Here is a 19,507-nt window from a genome sequence, read left to right as displayed (position 1 = left end):
GAGGCTGAGATCTGAGGGTCATGGTTCAAAGCCAGCCCAGGCAGGACTGTCTGTGAGTCTTTTATCTCCAATAAAGCACTCAGAAAACTGGAAGTGGCACCATGGCTCTAGTGGTAAAGCACTAGCCTTGAGCTGAAGAGCTCAGGGACAGCGCCCAGGCCCAGAGTTCAAGCCCCACAATTTACAAAAGAGAGAGAGAGAGAGAGAGAGAGAGAGAGAGAGAGAGAGAGAGAGAGAGAGAGAGAGAGAGAGAGAGAGAGAGAGAAATAGAAAAAGAAAAAGAAAGAGGGAGGGAAGAAGGAAGAAGAGGAAAGAAAGAAATAGAAGAAAGAAAGGGAGGGAGGCAGGAAGGAATTGAAAGAGGAAGAAAGGGAAAAGAGAAAAAGAAAGGGCAAAAGAAAAAAGAAATAAAGGGAAGGAAGGAAGGAAAGAAGGAAGGAAGGAAGGAAGGAAGGAAGGAAGGAAGAAAGGGAGGGACGGAGGGAGGGAGGGTGTAAGGAAAATACACTGGAGATTTTGGCGATTTCAATGCTAGTCTTATAGTGACCTACTCCCTCTCTAACATGTTTTATCCTTTTTTTGTTGTTGTTGTTACTTCATCTGACTAATCATTAATGTCTGTGCCCAGTGAGTTTTGCTTAGCAGAGCGGACTCTTCTGCTGAAATGTTAGAATATGTTGAAATAAGTCTCTTGCTCTTCTTTGAATGCCCATCCAGAATCTAGTGTACTCACCAGCACGTCTCTAAACTAGAAACATTTTCTTCCTTCTCTGCCGGCATTTTGTCTTCTCCTTGAATCCGTTCAGCTTCACTGTCTTTCAAAGTGAACAACTCTGATTGCTGTATTGGAGCAAAGTGTTGCTCACCCTCCTGCCCCGGGATGTCCTACAGTGCTTAACTTAGTTTGATAGCATGGATCTCCCACTGGCAACCAAATGAAGCACAGTAACTGTGCTTCCGTGGAGAGTTAAGAATTGGAGATTAAGGAAAATTGGAGATTAAGAAAAGAGATGACCTATATATGTGTGTGTGTGTGTGTATATATATATATATATATATATATATATATACACACACACACACACACACACACACACACATACACAATGGAATTCTATGCCTCCATCAGAAAGAATGACATTGCCCCATTTGTTAGGAAATGGAAAACTTGGAAAAAATTATATTAAGTGAAGTAAGCCAAAAGAAACATAGGCCCCATGGTTTCCCTTATTTGCAATAACTAGTATATGTCTGGGACAACTAGAAAAGGTCAAAAGCTATGTACGTATGACCACATAAGAGGAAGTTAAGTGAAATGAACCTCAAGATAGGGACACACGTGGCTTTTTTCTTTCTTGCTATTGTTTCTAACGTATTTATAAGGTACCATGTGGTTTTTTTGTTGCTTTGTATGTTCCTCCCCCACAGTATAACCCCTGTTTGCACTGTATTTGATGTTGGTATAATTGGGGGAGGGGAAGGGAAAAAACAAAATGTTTAAATAGGGATACAGGTTGACTCGTAACAATGAGATGTAGAAGGCACTATGTTGAAAAAAGGAGCTTTACAATTTAGGGGGCAGGTGGAGTGTAATTGTGGAGGTGGGAGGGAAGAATGGTAGAGGAAAAACAAAGGAGGAGGCAACAATGCTTGATAAGAAATGTACTCATGGCCTTGCTCATGTAACTGTAACCCCTCTGCACAGTATTTTCACAATAAAAAACTTATTAAAAAAGATGATGAAAATAATCATCTTAAACATTGTAACTTGTTTTGTAGTCTGCACTGGGAGCAATATGTTCTTAGAAAGAAAAGAACCCATCTTTCTAAATATATTGGAACTTAGTCAATACTTTATATACCAGATTAATTTAATATTAGCTCTCATTTATAACTGAATTTCTTTAGTGCATCTCTTGGCCATACAGATTTCCCCATGACTTACAAAATGATTCTAATTTCTCTCTCTCTATTTTTTTTTCTTAGGTGGGAGTAAGATATGCAGAAATGTGACAGCCAGCAACACAAGACACATGCTTGTAAACCTGGACCCCTTTACAAACTACAGCATATCACTGAAGGCCTACGTCATTGGAAAAGTACAACGCAATGGAAGTGATGCGCAATGTGCAGCTCACACCAAAGCAGATGGTAAGTTCTGCGTTTTGGGGTTTTTTGAAGCTTATTCCCACAAATAGCCTGGAGCACAGAATGAGTGTTTTGCTTCCCTTGAGAAATATATTGGCCTGATGCATTTCTTACTGTCAAAACTTATAATAATTTTCAGCAAAGTAACATAAAAACAGCTCTCTGTGGTTCTGTGTTCTGCAGATCACCGTAAAATTCGTAAGGATAAAGCATAAGGGTATATTCATCGGTACAATATGTAGGATTTCAGACAAGTGAACACCTAACCAACTTAGACTGGAGCAAATAGGCATTGCCAGCTGGGATTGGTGGCTCATTCGTACAATCCTTCCTATTTGGGAGGCTTAGATTGGGAGGATTCATGTTTGAGCCAGCCTGGGCAAGTAGATGAGATCTCCATCTCAGACAACAGCTGAGCCTCTTGGTACATGATGCCTGTCATCCTTCTATACATGCCGTGAGAGGCTGAGATCGGGAAGAAGGCAGTTCCAGACTGACCAGGATGGATGGATGGATAGATAGATAGATAGATAGATAGATAGATAGATAGATAGATAGATAGATAGATAGATAGATAGATAGCTCTGTTCCGCTGCATCTCTATGGAAGAAGTGGAGCATTGTGTCATGTGCCTGCTATTGCAGCCATCACAAGAAACCTCAAGTGGTCCAGGACTGTGGTCAAGGAGAAGGAAGGAAGGAAGGAAGGAAGGAAGGAAGGAAGGAAGGAAGGAAGGAAGGAAGGAAGGAAGGAAGGAAGGAAGGAAGGAAGGAAGGGAAGAAATCCACTTGAGATTTTGATCATTTGTTTCAATGAGACATTCCTCAGGTCATCTGGTTATCAGTTTGAAAAGCGCAGGTTTTGGAGCTCTTCGTTCTGGTGTTCCTGACTTTCTGTGCTATCACAGAAAGAGAAGCGTCTGCTGCCAGCTCCTGAGGAATGCAGCTAGCGGTGTATTTAAGGGAGGAAAAGCCGATCTGACCTTGTGTCGCAAACCTCCCCACACACCCCATCCCCACCTCTTTGCCCTCCCTCCCCCCTCCCCTCGCATTTACCTCTGGGCTCCAGGACCTCTGTATCACAGGGAGCAGGCGATTTACTTTTCAACCATTTTGTTGTTACTGCTTTTACTCAGTCGTCTGTGCTCTCATCTGTGAGCTGGTGTCTCACACCTGTAATCCCAGATACTCAAGAGGCTGAGATCTGAAGATCACAGTTAGAATCCTGCCCAGGCAGGAAAGCCCATGCGACTCTTATGTCTAATAAACCAGCAAAATAAATAAATAAATAAAGCCCGAATTGGAACTGTGGCTCAAGTAGTAGAGCGCTGCACCAGCCTTAAGCAAAAAACAAAAACAAAAAGCAAATGAGAGTGTGAGGTCCCGAATTTAAGTCCCAGACCCAGCACACAGCCAAACCCACCCCCACCCCAAACATGTACTCTCATCCAAATTAACACTTAAAATACCTTAAACCGTGCATATGCTGTCAAGTCGTTTTGATATGGATTTATGAAATGAGTAAAAGAACCAATCTTGATCGGGCCAGAGCCTACCCAGGTCAACCACGTGATGGTCACTCCGAAGTCAGACAACAGCATGGCCGTCTCCTGCCAGCCCCCGAGCCGGGCGAACGGCCCCAAGACCGTCTACCGCCTGGAGGTCAGGAGCGGGGGCGTCCTCCTTAGGAATGTATCTCACAGCTCCTGCCGGTTCCTCGTGGACAACCTGCACTACTCCACCAAGTATGAGCTGCAGGTGAGCTCATGGCCGCGCCAGGTCACAGGGTAACCACACTGCCGGTGCCTGAGTGACGTCAGGATCAGCCGCAGGTGCAGAGCCGGTGACTCCTGGCACTGCACTGTGATCGTTCAGAATGATCCCTGGGAGTGAAAGTTGTGGCTTTAAGCAATTGTTTTTTTCTTAGCATCTTTAACAGATCGAAAGGAAATGGCTCTTCCTGTGCCACAGATCACAATGCTTTCTGAGTAATAATGGTGATTTTGCCAAACTTATTCTGTGCCTTGATGGCTTATTTGTGTTTTGGAAGTGTTTAAGAATGTTTCTAGCTGGGTATGGTGGCACATGCCTGTAATCCCAGCGGTAGGAGAGACACAGGTAGGAAGATAATAGTTCGAGGCTAGCCTTGATGGTGGTTTAATCTATCATCCATCTATGAAGGAGGCAAAGATAGGAAGATGGCAGTCAGCGGACAACATTGGACAAAATGCACAAGAACGGGTGCCTGGTTCAAATGGGAAAGCATCTGTCTAGCCAGTGTGAGGCCCTGAGTTCGAATCCCAGTACTACCTTCCCCCACCAAAAAAATGACGAGAAGGAAAAGGTGTTCTACATTGCGTGTTTTTGAATTTCTGTTATTACTCATTACGAGTTTTTAATAACTGACTAGTTTTGGAAAATGTAGAAGCTTCCTAGCTCAATGTGAATAAAAGTTCGTGAATGTTCAGTGAATAATAGAAATGTCATGACATCTAAAGTAGAACCTTACACCTATATTTGCCTCACTTTTTATATTTTTCATTAAGGGATTCCAGTGTCATTATTCAGATTTACTGCACACAAAATTTATATTTTGCCAAGATAAATATAAATAAACATTCCTGTTTATTTCTTTCAGTTTTCCTATATGTCTACATTATTTTTCCTTATTTGAATTAAATATTATGGGACATATGTTTATTATATCTACCTTTTACTTTACTACCTCCATTGCACTCAAAATTATGTGCATTTTATGTGCAACCCTCATATTAGTACATGGCTGAATTTCCTTTCTTTGAGTAAAATGGGAAAATATTGGCATATTAATAGTAAACATCAACCTTAAATTATGAGTCTTTGATGTATTGGACTTTATTTTTTTATCCATTTGTATTTAGTTATTTAGTTTTGCTGCTTGTGTTACTGTTACTAAAAATAATTGAACGTGGTTTTGTGTCTTTCAACTGCTTTTTCAAAAATGTTGAGCAGCAATCTGTTTCAGCTTTACATTAGAGAAAACCATCCTTTTTTTTGAGGAGAGTAAACAGTATTACATGAGAAATCATGTGTTTCACATTGTGCAAGGTAATTTCCATTGGAAAACTAATTTGTTTGCTTTTGATTGCTGACATTTAGGTCTATGTCTACAATGGGGAATTTTCTGGATCTCCAGTCACTAAATACCAGTCCACATCCTGTAAGTCCTTCTCACCTGCTCCTTACCTCTGTGCCAGCCCTTACAGCTAGGTCCTCTCATAACCAAGATCACATTCAATGATGTCACTTGTGTGTCTTCTGCAAAGTTCTATAACATTTGGAAATTTCAGGCATATCATTGATAGGTGAATGTCATATTAAACATGCCATATCTTAGGTTCAAATTTAGAGATTCCATTGTGAGAGTCATATGTAGCTACATGGACTAATGAATTCTGATTTTGTGAATGACCCTTTTCCCCTGTTTCAGAGATTACTCCCTTTTTTACCTCTGTTTGTCTTTTCTTCTGTTTGTGAAACTTGGCTTGTCAAAAGTGAGTGTGTGTGTGTGTGTGTGTGTGTGTGTGTGTGTGTGTGTGAGTGAGTGTGTGTGAATTTGTCCTGGTTTCTGTGATTGAAGATATATGTGCACCCAAAACACTATGGCTATTTAAATGTTTAGTAGCATTATTTGAAATATTTTAATCCAAGTGAAGGTATAAATGAAAATATCCTTAATTTAAATGTCATTATAATGACGAAAATAACCACCACATGTCACATCATTCTCCACCATGCTCAGCTCCTGAGAATGACCACTTTCCAATAGATCTGTCCAGTGCTCCTTGTAGTTTTCTTGACATACCTGAGCATGATAGCACACTGCTCTTCAAGAGTAATGAAGACAACTCGACCTTTGACTGTACCATTTCCTGGCCTATGCATCATATCCACTGCAAATCTTGTCCCTAGGCCAGAGACCCAGGAAATATAGTTAATGGCATCTAGCCTGTTCTGCGAGCTCTTTAGATGGTAGATTCCGCGGTTTTCTCTTGCACTCATCAGAACTTGCTGCGATTGCTCAGCTGTGAACTTCCCTCCTCGCAGTCTGTTACTGTGAGTCTGTACTTCCACGTCTTCACTGTTCCTAAGTTTCTGGAGGAGGTAGAGTCTTTCTGTGTTCAAAGCACAGAATATATCTGAAGAATTAAGTAATGTATTGTTATTGAACTTACTGAACTAGTATCTTTGTAGAATCCATCATAATTAGTGACGCTGGATACAACATTCATTTATACCCATTTGATACCATGACTCTAAAGTCTCACTTCAGGCCATTCTGTGTTTCCAGGGCATCCTGTTTTTGTTTTTCAATCATTGACATGAGAAAGATGAAATATGATGTTTGTCTCTGAGTTGATCTTCATCCACAAGATCTGGAAACAATCATGTTGATACACACAAATATACTCACACATATATTGATATATACATATACATGGTATATATATGCACATATATTCATAACACTAATCACTGGTATAAATTAACAGTTTTGTAAAAGTAATTTGAGATAGTCATGCAGCAAGAAATCATTACAGCTTTGTAAATAATGTATTTTGAAACTCTGGAAGTAATGCCCCTGTTTTGTTTAATTTTCTCAAGATGACCTTGGCTATTTGGACTTTTTTTGGTGGTTCTATATCAACGTTAGAATTGCTGTTTCTATTTCTGTGAATACTGTTCTTGGTGTTTTGATTTAAGGTTGCCTTGAATTCCAGATTGCTTATGGTAGTATGGACCCTTTAGTAATATTTACTCTTCTAGTCTCTGAGCGTAGATGATTTACAGTATTTTGTATCCTCAGTAATTATTTTCATCAATATTTTTACTATTTTCATTGTAGATATTCTTCATCTTTTTGGTTATACTTTGTCCTAGCTATTTTTGTAGTCATTTTAAATTGGATTTCTTCTTTGGTTTCTGTTACAAGTGTTTCTCTACTGTTGTGTGACAGAACTTCTGCTTTTTGTGTGTTAATTTTGTATCCCATTTTTTTTGGCCTATTCGCCACAATGTTTGGCAGATAATAAAATTCAGTAGTGTGTTTTGAACATTAAGAAATTAGTATTTACTGTATGCTAGACACTGTACTCAGAGTTTGCTATGAAGCAAGTTATTTACCATCATTTCAGGAATTAAGGAACACAAGTACAAACAGACTAAGGATGCCAGCCAGCTTCCCAGGGAGGAAGTGCTGGTGGTATGAGTGACAGCTGAGCCATTTGGTTCTGGAGATGAGGCTGCTGAGTCATTGTATGATTTGGATGCATTTTGCTGTGGATAAGAACCAAGTGTGAAATGTAATTCAAATTAAGATATTTCCAACACACAGTCTTTTCTCTGCCCTTACCCTAAGAAAGGATATGAGTTAACATTGAACCACAGTGAAAATTTAGGTCCAGACAAGTTTTATCTTCCCAATCAAATGAAATAATTTTGCCTCTCGGTTATTGATTATATAGATAGGGAGGGTGTACGAGGGCTTATCTTGTGAGGCAGAAACATTTCTGATTGCCCAAGATGCCTTTTGCTTCTTCTACACATAAACTTGAGTTACATGATATTTGTCTCTGAAAATGATAATAACTAGCTTGCCGCATGATCCCTTTAGAGTGGAATGACTAAAAGAGAATTAATTCTGAATTATGGTATATCAGAATAGGGCATTATTTAACTGAAGGAAAAGGGAACGCTTTCTGATATTCTAATTACTCTCTTTAGCAGCAAATGCTTTTCTGGGTTCTAACTAAAATTCCAGAATCAGGAAATTGGATTTATGGTAACATTTTTAATTTTTAAAAACTCCACAATAAATGAAAAACATTGTTATGAGTTTGTAAAGGATAATTAATCATAATTTTTATCTTCCATTCTCTTCTTGTTTTTCTATTTTTAGATAATTCCAAAGCATTGATTATATTTCTGGCTTTTTTGATTATTGTGACATCAATAGCCCTCATTTTTGTACTTTATAAAATCTATGATCTGCATAAGAAAAGATCCAGGTAAGGGTTGACTTGTTAATTTAAAATAAGGGTTGTAGTAATGGTATAAGTTTATTTCCTCAGGCAGCAACAGAACAAGATTAAGATGTGACCTACAGATGACTATAGCACAGAATTGTAGATTAAAGACTTTGAGTGTTGTGTTACTGGTGTATACTATGTATTCATATCTTCTATACTTACTAGTGAGATTATGGACTGAATAAGCAAATTGGATTGAAGGAATTTGGGAATGCCTGAACTAAAAGAAAAGAGGGAAATAGCAGGAAAGTATGTTTATTTTTTGCCCAAGAAGAGCAATATATTAAGAAAAATGGGAGGATTAAAACAAGTAGGAGGCAGGGATCTGAAGATCAAGGTGGGTGGGAGGCCAGAAGTGGGCAAATAGATCTAAGAGATTCTTTTTTTTTTTTTGGGTCCGGTTGTGGGGCCTGAACTCTGGGCCTGGGCGCTGTCCCTCAGCTCTTCAGCTCAAGGCTAGCACTCTACCACTTGAGCCACAGCGCCACTTCCGGCTTTTTTCTTTTTGCTTATGTGGTGCTGAGGAATCGAACCCAGGGCCTCAGGCATGCAAGGCAAGAGCTTTACCACTGAGCCACCTTCCCAGCCCCTAAGAGATTCTTATCTCCAGTTAACAAGAAGAATGACAGGAGTGGAGATATGGATCAGGTGGTAGAGTACCAGAAAGAGTTGAGCAAGAAATAGTTGAGCAGAAAAAGTTAAGCAAGAGTGTGAGTCCCTGAGTCCAAGCCCCAGTGCACACACGCACACACACACACACACACACACACACACACACACACGTACACTCCACCTCTGTCTCTGTCTGTCTCTCTGTTTCTCTGTCTTTCTCTGTCTCTTCCTGTCTCTCTCTCTCTCTCTCTCACACACACACACATACACACACACATGTACACTCCACCTCTGTCTCTGTCTGTTTCTCTGTCTTTCTCTGTCTCTTCCTGTCTGTCTCTCTCTCTTTCTCTCTCTCTGTCACACACACACATACACACACACATGTACACTCCACCTCTGTCTCTGTCTCTCTGTTTCTCTGTCTCTCTCTGTCTCTCTTTCTGTCTCTCTCTCTCTCTCTCTCTCACACACACACATGAAGTTATTTAGTCATGTATCTGAATTTAATAAAGAATTCTTGTTTGCCTTTTTCTCTTTCATTTTTTTAGTTCCCTCTAACTCCCTTCTCCTTCCTCCTCCTTCTCCCATCTCTCACTCCTGTTTTACTCCCTTCCTCTTTTCCTTCTGTCCACCTTGCTTCCATTTCCTCCTTTCCTTAATACATTCATTAAAGAAAATTAACTCAATTAAATTGAATGTCAACTAAATTCAACGTGTGTTACAAATATAGAAACTTACATCTCCTATTTTCTCAGCAATTTGGATGAACAACAGGAGCTCGTTGAAAGGGGTAAGTGTACATGACTTTTCTTGAACACTACTCTGTCTTGATTTACAATCGTTCATGAGCAAAGGCGGAAATAAAAATATCAAAAAGAAAAGATATCGTTAACTTAAGTAAAATGTAAGAAGAAATGGATGTGCTCATCATGGCAATATCTGGCCTGGGATTTTCTCTAAGTTGTAGATGATGGTGAGATATATTCTGGTAAAGGGCACCATACAAAGCCAGGAGAAGACTGAAGTAGCAGATTTCGGGTACAGTGATTTATAAGCAAATACTCACTTATCTGGGAATGAGATTTCCCCGCCAGAACATTTGTGAGGAGAGAAAGAGGCGAAGGGTTCAATCCAAGCTGCTGATTTTCTGAAATTAACCTGTGTGTCTGCTGTGGTGGTCACGCTACTGGTTTTGAATTATCACCCTCCCTACAGATGATGAAAAACAGCTGATGAATGTGGAGGCCATTCATGGCGATATTTTGTTGGAAACTTACAAAAGAAAGATTGCCGATGAAGGCCGGCTTTTCCTGGCTGAATTTCAGGTACGCTGTGTCCTTGGCCTAGGACATGAGAATCAGTTCAGTCATCAGGACAATAACATTGCATGTACATTTCTATAGCCATTGCTTTTATTTTCTTTTGTAAATAAGGCGGACAGAGGAAGTGTATTTGAAAGGGAAAGAAAGACAGAAAAGTAGATTCTCTGTGGAGATGGCCCAGATGTGGAAGTCCAGTGGAGCCCTGTCTGAGAGCAGTCACTGTAATGGTAGCCTCTTCCCCTTCCTCCTCTGGGCTTTGTGCCCCGTTCCTGGATGGCTGGGCAGGTGCTGATCCAGCCCTTGCCACTGGTTGAGTGGGAGTGCAAGGCATTTTGGGAAGAAGCGCCCTGCTGGGCCATCTGTCTGCCAGGTGCCCTGTCTTCCACTTTCTATCCTGATCTTCCCAACCACGGAAGCCTAACTCTCAAGCCTACTGCCTTCATACATAATTCTACACAATAATATTACCAAGGCAGATAAGAGTTTGACAGGATCATAGTCTGAAGCTAGTAACTATGTTGCTGGAATGTCTTACTACACTGGGGTCAAATCTCTCACAGAACCTATTTGGCTCATTTTGTACTTGTACTCTAGATAAATATCCGAGCTCCCGTCATTGAATGAAGCTTAACGTGACACAGCCACAAGTTCTAAACTTACCAGTTTTTGACAGGCTCTGTTCCAAAAGTAATTCATCATTTTCTGTTTTTAGGAAGCCCAGTAATTATTTTTGCAAAATTCCCAAGACCCTCCATTGTAGCGGCCACGTGCAAGTTGTTTATCAGTGTAAAGGAAACGTTTTCCGGGATGTGTGATTGATTCGGAGTGATCACTGGCAAAGGGAAAACCCTTTTCCCGGAGTCTGCTGCAACCCAAGGACTCTTTTGTGTCTTCCAGAGCATTCCTCGCGTGTTCAGCAAGTTTTCCATCAAAGATGCCCGTAAGCCTTTCAACCTGAATAAGAACCGCTATGTGGATATCCTCCCTTGTGAGTACTCGTGGACAAGTGGAACTTGGCTGTTCAGGCCTCTGCATTGCCCAGTCTTTCACTAGCCTCTTCCTCTTTTCCTTGTCTGAACAGATGATTATAACCGGGTTGAACTCTCTGAAATAAATGGAGATGCAGGGTCAAACTACATAAATGCCAGCTATATTGATGTGAGTACAACGGCCACAGTCTGTTTCTACCTTCCCCTTTCACCCTTGACAGTTCTCCTTCTGCTTGTAGCTAGGCATTCCATTCGGCCCCTTCCTTGTCTTTGCAGAATTTTGGAGGAATTAGTACAAACGTGTTGAAGTAAAGCCCCTGTCATCATTAAGACACACAACACAATTATCTGTATTTACCAGAACAGTAATTTAGCATATGCACATCCATCCTAGGTGCAGCCTAAGATTTTTCCTCTTGCCAAAAAAACCTCCAACAAAACAAAATTATGCAAAAATGAGCATCCTCGGGTGCCTGCTAAGTGCTGGGTCGTGAAGAAGTGCTCTGTGCGTGTGTTTCTAGAGGAATGCCGCTTTTGCCCCACAGAGCCCCAGGACTGCACTCGCTGGAGAAGGGAGCAGGGACAGCACAGAGGGATTACTGCACACACACCTATTGACTGTAATACAGTTGATTCTGGGGAAAAACTCAGTGTAATTCTTTAAAGGGCAAAATCAACATTCAACAAAGTAATCAGCAGGAGACAGGTGTGATGGGAAAGTGTCAAGTGAGGGGGGGGATCTGAAGAGAAGGAAGGGGGGGAATGCAGTGGAAGTTCAGTGTAGAGCCTACAACATGAAGAGAAGTGGGAGGGGGTGGAGGGAGGGTGGAGGGCGATGGGAAGGGAGATATGGACCAAGATGCGCTGCGTTCATCAGCTGCATTGGTGAATGGTAGCTCCTTTGTACAACTGCTTAAAGATAAGGATTTTTTAAATTTCAGAATCAAAGAACCTGAAAATAAACAAGTAACATGAGAGATTTTGAAAGGATTTAGATAGGTTCTGGGAACAATACTAACCTACCATTTCTGTTCAAGTATAAATAGTAGCTATGGGATCCGGTCATCATTTTGTTTCTCTACCGTGAGCCCCTGGAAAGCAACTCTCTTCAGCTTTTAGGTAGGGACTTGATCTATTGTAGCCACTCAGGAAATCTCATGAACATGAAACTAGTTGTGAATTCTGTGGCTCCCATGTAAACCTTCATTCATTGGCAAAGTTCATCTCTTTCTCTTTGCTTACTACTCAGGAAAATTTAACACTTGGGAGGTAGTTCTGGAAGAAATTAGTGTATGTTCTCTGTGCTCCTTGTCTATCTTAGTGACATGATAGGCGATGAAGTAAAACTTGTGTTTTCACGTTCTTGGAATTACCTAGAAGGACACTAAAGAATTCGTATATTCCATTGGCAGTTAAGAAGTAGGGGGCTTAATTAATTAATTAAACTCCCAGAGGAGTGTAATGGAGGAAATTGCGTACGGATCCACAGGGTAACCACAGGACTGGGAGGAAGGCCTAGATAGTGGCAGGTTGCTCGGTAAATGTCTGGAGGAATATTAAATATAGCAGTATCTGGAATATTCTGGTAAATTGCTTCACCATCCCAGATGAGAATGAAATGTACAGCAACAAAAAAATGCGTGGAACTTCTTGCAAATGTTAACTAACCTGTTTGGGACAGTGAAATGTCTCCTCGCATCCCTTTCATAATTTTGTTATTATTATTTAATAATAAAATAACAGGAAAAATTACAGGCAAGAAATGGCTGATGTCAACCAACTTCTTCTAGCTCACAATTTTTCACATTAATGAAGGATTGACAGTTGATCTCTGTGTGTTTGAAACAGGGCTTCAAAGAACCCAGGAAATACATTGCTGCACAAGGTAATTCATTTGATATTTTAAAATTATTCTTGAAAAATCATTTCCTTACCTTGGAAGAAAGTATGTCTCACCTCATGTTCGTTGGACTCTCAGGTCCCAGGGATGAAACCGTTGATGATTTCTGGAGGATGATCTGGGAACAAAAAGCCACAGTCATCGTCATGGTCACGCGGTGTGAGGAAGGGAACAGGGTGAGCCCAGGCTGGGCTTGGGAAAAGAACATGGCGGACTGCATTTGGAGAGCCATGCAAATGGGCTTGTTGACACAATTGTTTCTCTGTTTTTCTTTCTTCCTTTTTTTTTTCGGTGTTATTATTCAGTTAGATTTTTATGAATGTAGAAAAAATGAAATGGTTACATATGTAAATATCTATATGCCTACCATTTAAATACTTTGGCTTCATTGCTAGGCTTTTTGCTTGGTCCTTGATTTTCTATTTGTGCCAATTTCAGGACTTGAACTCGGGGCCTGGGTAACTTTCCCTTAGCTTACTTGCTCAAGGTTGGTTCTCTACCATATGATCCACAGTTTTATTTCCAACTTTTCAGTGGTTAATTGGAGATAAGCGTCCTCCTGTACTTTCCTGCCTGGACTGGCATTGATCCTTGGATCTTAGACTGTTAAGGAGCTAGGCTTACAGGTGTGAACCACAAGCACTCGGCTTGGGTCCTAATTTTTTGAGCATTATTTTAGTCCTGTGTTAACCTCATAAGTACTTGTGAATACACCAAGCAAAACTGACCTGGGGCAGACAGTTAGGAAGACAGAGAGTGGGGTGTTAGGAGGAAACGCCCCTGGGTTACCACCCTGACCCTCACCATCCTGAAATTGACCACAGCCATCCCTTCTCTGCAGCCCACTGGGAACTCTAACGTGCAGCTAGGTCTGGGAAGCAGCTAGGTCTGTCTGCTGAGTAGACAGAAGGAAATCCTTTAGGCCACATTAATGAGAAATGATAGGTTTCTAGCCCTGACTTAAGGTGGATAGGCTATATTCTTGTAGAATGAAAGATGCATGTCATCATTATAATCATGATACTCAATGGGCATATGTAAAAATGGACCAGATGTGACTTGGAGGAATGCAGGGAGCAGGACAGGTGGGAAAAAGTGAGGGAAGTGTGGCAGGGATCAAGATGCACTCACTGTATTTGTGAACTGATTTGTTGAATTGAAACCCTTTGTACAGCCACTCAAACATAAAGACGGTTATCATAACAAGAAGAAAGATACTTGTTTAAAATAAAATAATTTGCAATGGTTTTGAGAAATACAGATTAATGAATTTTTGGGTTGGTGCTTTTAAAGATCATTTTCTTCCAATGAAAAGCTGAAATCATTTGTGGGGTTTTTTTTTCAACGCTAGAACAAATGTGCAGAATACTGGCCATCGATGGAGGAAGGGACACGGTCTTTTGGGGATGTTATTGTAGAGATCAGTGAACACAAGAGATGTCCAGACTACATCATTCAGAAGCTGAGCATCACAAACGTGAGTTCATTGTATTACTATAATTTGGTTTGATATTTTTTATAGGAAGAAAAGGCTGGAAGATTAAATGTGAGAAATTAAGAGATACCTAGAAACATTCATTTAAACATCTTGAGGAGGAGAAGCTGGGTTAGATCATGAACACAAGCTGACAGACTCAAATTTAAGTTTTAGGCCCAAGATTCATTGGTCCTTTCCAAATCAAAAGTATCTGTTATGGTAGACCCTTAAAGTATTTTTTAAAGCATACGTTAGATGGTTTGAATCAATGATTAAGTTATTAAATGAATAAAGAGATCATCCTTATTTTAGGTGGGTTCTAACCATTATGGAAACAATTTTATGCAGATAGTACAACTCACTAGCATTATAAAGTTCTAACTATACAGAAGAAACAGAGCACTTCATTCAGAAAATAAGTCAAAGTGACCTTGGTAATGGTTGAAATGGAGGTAATGGCATATTGTATAATTCCACATGTGACAAAATTCCAGGTAAGCAAGCTTATAAAGGCAGAAAGTTGGTGGCTGTCTTGGGCTGAGGGGTCAGAACAGGGAGTAGCAGTTCATTAGTCTAGACTTTCATTTTATGGTGACCAAATGTCCTATAATTACTTAGTAGTGATGTGTTACTTTGTGATTAAAATCCAAACACTTTTTCATTAAAAAAATAGAACAAGTATGCAGGGAAAACTTTTAGATTTATGGAATATATCTTCATAATCATGTTTGAAAACAAGAGTTTTTTAAAATAAAGAGTTAGATTGTTGCCTGGATTCCTTTTTGCAGGAGACTTTCAGTGATATACATTTGATGTTTTTTCTGGTAACAACTGTCAGTCTGGATTCCTGTTCTTGATCAACTGAAATCTTTCCTATCCGAACGTTACACACCAAATATAGAATTCTGACTGTTCATTGTTTCAAGTTAATCATTCTATCCACCTGGGGGTTAAAGTGTTAAATGCATACCGTAATTAAGCAGACTTCTGTTTGTTGGTTCATCAAGGGGAAGAATTCTAAAAAGCTGCGTGAATGACCTCTAATGCTATTTCTCCAACTATACCCCCATACCTACTCCCACCAGCCAGCCCCACCCCACCCCCCATTTTGGGAGGTGTGTTTATGTTTGTTGTTTTGGGTTTCCACTCCTGACAGGTCTTAAGAGTTTCAGCTACCACACCTTGCTGGAAAGGGACTGCTCGGTGTGTAGTGCGTGCACTTCCCCTGCTAGTTAGCTGCAAGGAAAATCCAGCCATGGCTGAACAAACTTACCCAGCGCCCGAGGAAAAGGCCCTTTGATGCAGCTTATATTTGCACGATGAGGATTTTTTGGTTTACCTAGTTTGCTCTGAGAAAGAAAAGATTACTCCAAAGACAAACATTCTCTTGTGATAGAAAAAAGAAAAAGCGGCGGGAAGAGAAGTGACACACATTCAGTTTACCAGCTGGCCGGACCACGGCGTGCCCGACGACCCGCACCTGCTGCTCAAGCTGCGCCGCAGAGTGAACGCCTTCAGCAACTTCTTCAGCGGCCCCATCGTGGTGCACTGCAGGTAGCGGCCAGCAGAGAGTCTGCCCGCTGCTCTACCCGGCCTCACCTCCTGACCCCACCCTACTCCCACCTCGCCTCCTGACCCCACTCTACCCCCACCTCACCTCCTGACCCCACTCTACCCCCATCCTCACCTCCTGACCCCCACCCTACCCCCACCTCGCCTCCTGACCCCACTCTACCCCCACCTCGCCTCCTGACCCCCACCCTACCCCCACCTCACCTCCTGACCCCACTCTACCCCCATCCTCACCTCCTGACCCCACTCTACCCCCACCTCACCTCCTGACCCCCCACTCTACCCCCATCCTCACCTCCTGACCCCACTCTACCCCCATCCTCATCTCCTGACCCCACTCTACCCCCATCCTCGCCTCCTGACCCCCACTCTACCCCCACCTCGCCTCCTGACCCCACTCTACCCCCACCTCACCTCCTGACCCCCACTCTACCCCCACCTCGCCTCCTGACCCCCCACTCTACCCCACCTCACCTCCTGACCCCCACTCTACCCGGCCTCACCTCCTGACCCCCACCCTACCCCCACCTCACCTCCTGACCCCCACTCTACCCCCATCCTCACCTCCTGACCCCACTCTACCCCCACCTCGCCTCCTGACCCCACTCTACCCCCACCTCACCTCCTGACCCCCACTCTACCCCCATCCTCACCTCCTGACCCCCACCCTACCCCCACCTCGCCTCCTGACCCCCACTCTACCCCCATCCTCACCTCCTGATCCACTCTACCCCCACCTTGCCTCCTGACCCCCACTCTACTCCCACCTCGCCTCCTGACCCCTCTACCCCCATCCTCGCCTCCTGACCCCACTCTATCCCCACCTTGCCTCCTGACCCCCACCCTACCCCCACCTCGCCTCCTGACCCCCACCCTACCCCCATCCTCACCTCCTGACCCCCACTCTACCCCCATCCTCGCCTCCTGACCCCCACTCTACCCCCGTTCTCGCCTCCTGATCCACTCTACCCCCATCCTCACCTCCTGATCCACTCTACCCCCATCCTCACCTCCTGACCCCACTCTACCCCCATCCTCACCTCCTGACCCCCACTCTACCCCCATCCTCACCTCCTGACCCCCACTCTACCCCCGTTCTCACCTCCTGATCCACTCTACCCCCATCCTCACCTCCTGACCCCCACTCTACCCCCGTCCTCACCTCCTGACCCCACTCTACCCCCATCCTCACCTCCTGACCCCCACTCTACCCCCGTCCTCACCTCCGGCCCATCCTCGCCTCCTGGTACACACTCTGCCCCCTGTCCTATCCGCACACCCTTCCTTTTGGCAGTTCCTCTACTGGGAAACAAGATGAGAGGAGACACATACTCCTCACTCAAGCCATTTCTTATAAGCTAACAGTCTGTAATTGAATACAGTCATGGTGTATGACTTACATTCCTTTTTTCTTGGTGGCACTGGGATTTGAGCTCAAGGAGACTCAGCTAGGCTGAGCAGGAGCTCTGCCACATTAACCCTCCAGATCTTTTTATCTTTTGGGGGGTCAGCTTGCAGATAGGGTCTCACTTTTAGGCGCTAGGCAGGCCTTGAACCAAATTCATCCTACCCAAGCCTCCCACGTACAGGTGTGGTTACAGGTGCCCAGAAAGAAACATACTATCCCCATCTCTGCTTCCTTTCATTCCTTCTCCTGCCTCCATGTTTGTGTGTGTTTTCCCAGTGCGGGCGTCGGACGCACAGGTACCTACATTGGGATTGATGCCATGCTGGAAGGCTTGGAGGCGGAGGGCAAAGTGGACGTGTACGGTTATGTGGTCAAGCTGAGGCGGCAGAGATGTCTGATGGTGCAAGTGGAGGTGCGTCCCGACTGACAGGAGCGGCTCGCTGTGCGCTAAAGCTCTGCTGGAGCGTAAGAATGATCTGAGCACAGATAGAAACTCTCCCCCAACTTCCAACTAGACATGGTCTTACCTCAAAAACAATAATGTAATAACCGACAGTCATTTGCATATAGGTGTACTCCAGAAAATATAGGAATGATGCATATATTTATAATGCAGCATATAATATATAATAATAATTGATAATAATAATAATAATGAAATGCCATTTATACATGCCAAACTGGGGGCGGGGAAAGGGCATTGAAATCAGATTTGATCACATCTGGTAAAATGAACATGGAGGAGATACAACAAATAGCATAATGAAACGTTCAAAGTTCAAATCCTGCCATGAATTCTTTTCCCTGGTCGTCGTTGGACTTTATTTAATCATTTTATGTCTTAGTTTGGTCTTTCAAAAAAATGGAGACTAAGGTAGGTCTTCACCTCACAGATTCGTAATGCTGAGGAAAGGGTACGGGAAGATGAACTGGAGGCAAAGCTGCCTCACCCACTTGGTAATTGTGAAGGATGGTTTATGAATGGTAGTTACTGTTGAAAATGCCTGCGCTTGACTCAGCGGTAACACGTGTGGGCAGATGCCCCAGATGTGGGTAACGAGGAACAGGTGCAGGTGCAGAGAAGGACTTTGCAGTCAGCATCCTCCTTCAAGATAGCCAGAAGTAGAAAAGGCTCTAGATGAGTCAGTAGAACGCTGACGAGGCACAGGATAGAATGTAGGCTCTGCACAGCCCCATGCCAGGGTACAGATGCAAGGAGCCATCTAGGTGTGTGCCTGTCTATGCCAGTGGGCCAGAGTGGAAACCCATGAGCCAATAAAGTCACCAGCTGTCACACAGGGTAATCTTGTCATCTCTTCTCATCCTTAAGAAAGCACACAAAAGGTCTCATGTTTCTGTTAGTAGATCATCTACAACAAAAAGAGCTATTGTTTTGTGGAAAAAAGGAAGGTAGAGTAGAAGGATCCACCAAATGCAGGGAATTAGATAGTGGTGGTTAAATAGGTTTAACAGAAATACATCATTTTTTTTCTTAAAATGCTGGATTCAAACATGATTCGGGGCGGGGTGGAGTTTATACTTGAGGTTGGCATACTACATGATTTAAATAAGTTTCTTTCTTTAAAAAATTATATAAACTTCACAAATATATTCAGAGGAATATGAACTTGCTTTATGTTATATACTATTAGAGTCATATATTATGAATTTCAAACGCAGTAGCAATCACTGAAAAATGTAGTGAATGAGAATTATTTTTTAAGTTTAGGAAACAAATAAAAGAAATGCTGAGGGCTGGGAAGGTGGCTCAGTGGTAGAACGCTTGCCTTGCATGCATGAGGCCCTGGGTTCGATTCCTCAGCACCACATAAGCAAAAAGAAAAAAAGCCGGAAGTGGTGCTGTGGCTCAGGTGGCAGAGTGCTCGCCTTGAGCTGAAGAGCTGAGGGACAGCACCCAGGCCCAGAGTTCAGGCCCCACGACCGGACCCAAAAACAAAACGAAACAAAAAGAAATGCTGAATGTAATGGATACTCTATTTGGTAAGCTA

At 42.6% G+C, this 19,507-nt stretch overlaps 1 protein-coding gene across 5 annotated transcripts in view; it reads left to right on the top strand.

Annotated features, from left to right (window-relative positions):
* Positions 1–19,507, top strand: part of Ptprc (protein tyrosine phosphatase receptor type C) — a 98,500-nt gene that overhangs the window by 66,300 nt on the left and 12,693 nt on the right. For all 5 annotated transcript variants that reach the window (XM_070041881.1, XM_070041880.1, XM_070041878.1 and 2 more), the window contains 13 exons: positions 1,987–2,151; positions 3,697–3,905; positions 5,286–5,346; positions 8,086–8,194; positions 9,586–9,620; positions 10,046–10,155; positions 11,050–11,140; positions 11,234–11,310; positions 12,990–13,026; positions 13,120–13,217; positions 14,393–14,518; positions 15,915–16,072; positions 17,775–17,910. In XM_070041881.1, the coding sequence (XP_069897982.1) occupies positions 1,987–2,151; positions 3,697–3,905; positions 5,286–5,346; positions 8,086–8,194; positions 9,586–9,620; positions 10,046–10,155; positions 11,050–11,140; positions 11,234–11,310; positions 12,990–13,026; positions 13,120–13,217; positions 14,393–14,518; positions 15,915–16,072; positions 17,775–17,910 (1,412 nt within the window). The remainder of the gene's footprint in view (positions 1–1,986; positions 2,152–3,696; positions 3,906–5,285; positions 5,347–8,085; positions 8,195–9,585; positions 9,621–10,045; positions 10,156–11,049; positions 11,141–11,233; positions 11,311–12,989; positions 13,027–13,119; positions 13,218–14,392; positions 14,519–15,914; positions 16,073–17,774; positions 17,911–19,507) is intronic.

Source organism: Dipodomys merriami, unplaced genomic scaffold, assembly GCF_024711535.1.
Source record: "Dipodomys merriami isolate MVZ:Mamm:240054 unplaced genomic scaffold, mDipMer1.0.p SCAF_31, whole genome shotgun sequence".
Lineage (NCBI taxonomy): Eukaryota > Metazoa > Chordata > Mammalia > Rodentia > Heteromyidae > Dipodomys > Dipodomys merriami.
This window is presented reverse-complemented; position numbering and strand designations above follow the sequence as displayed.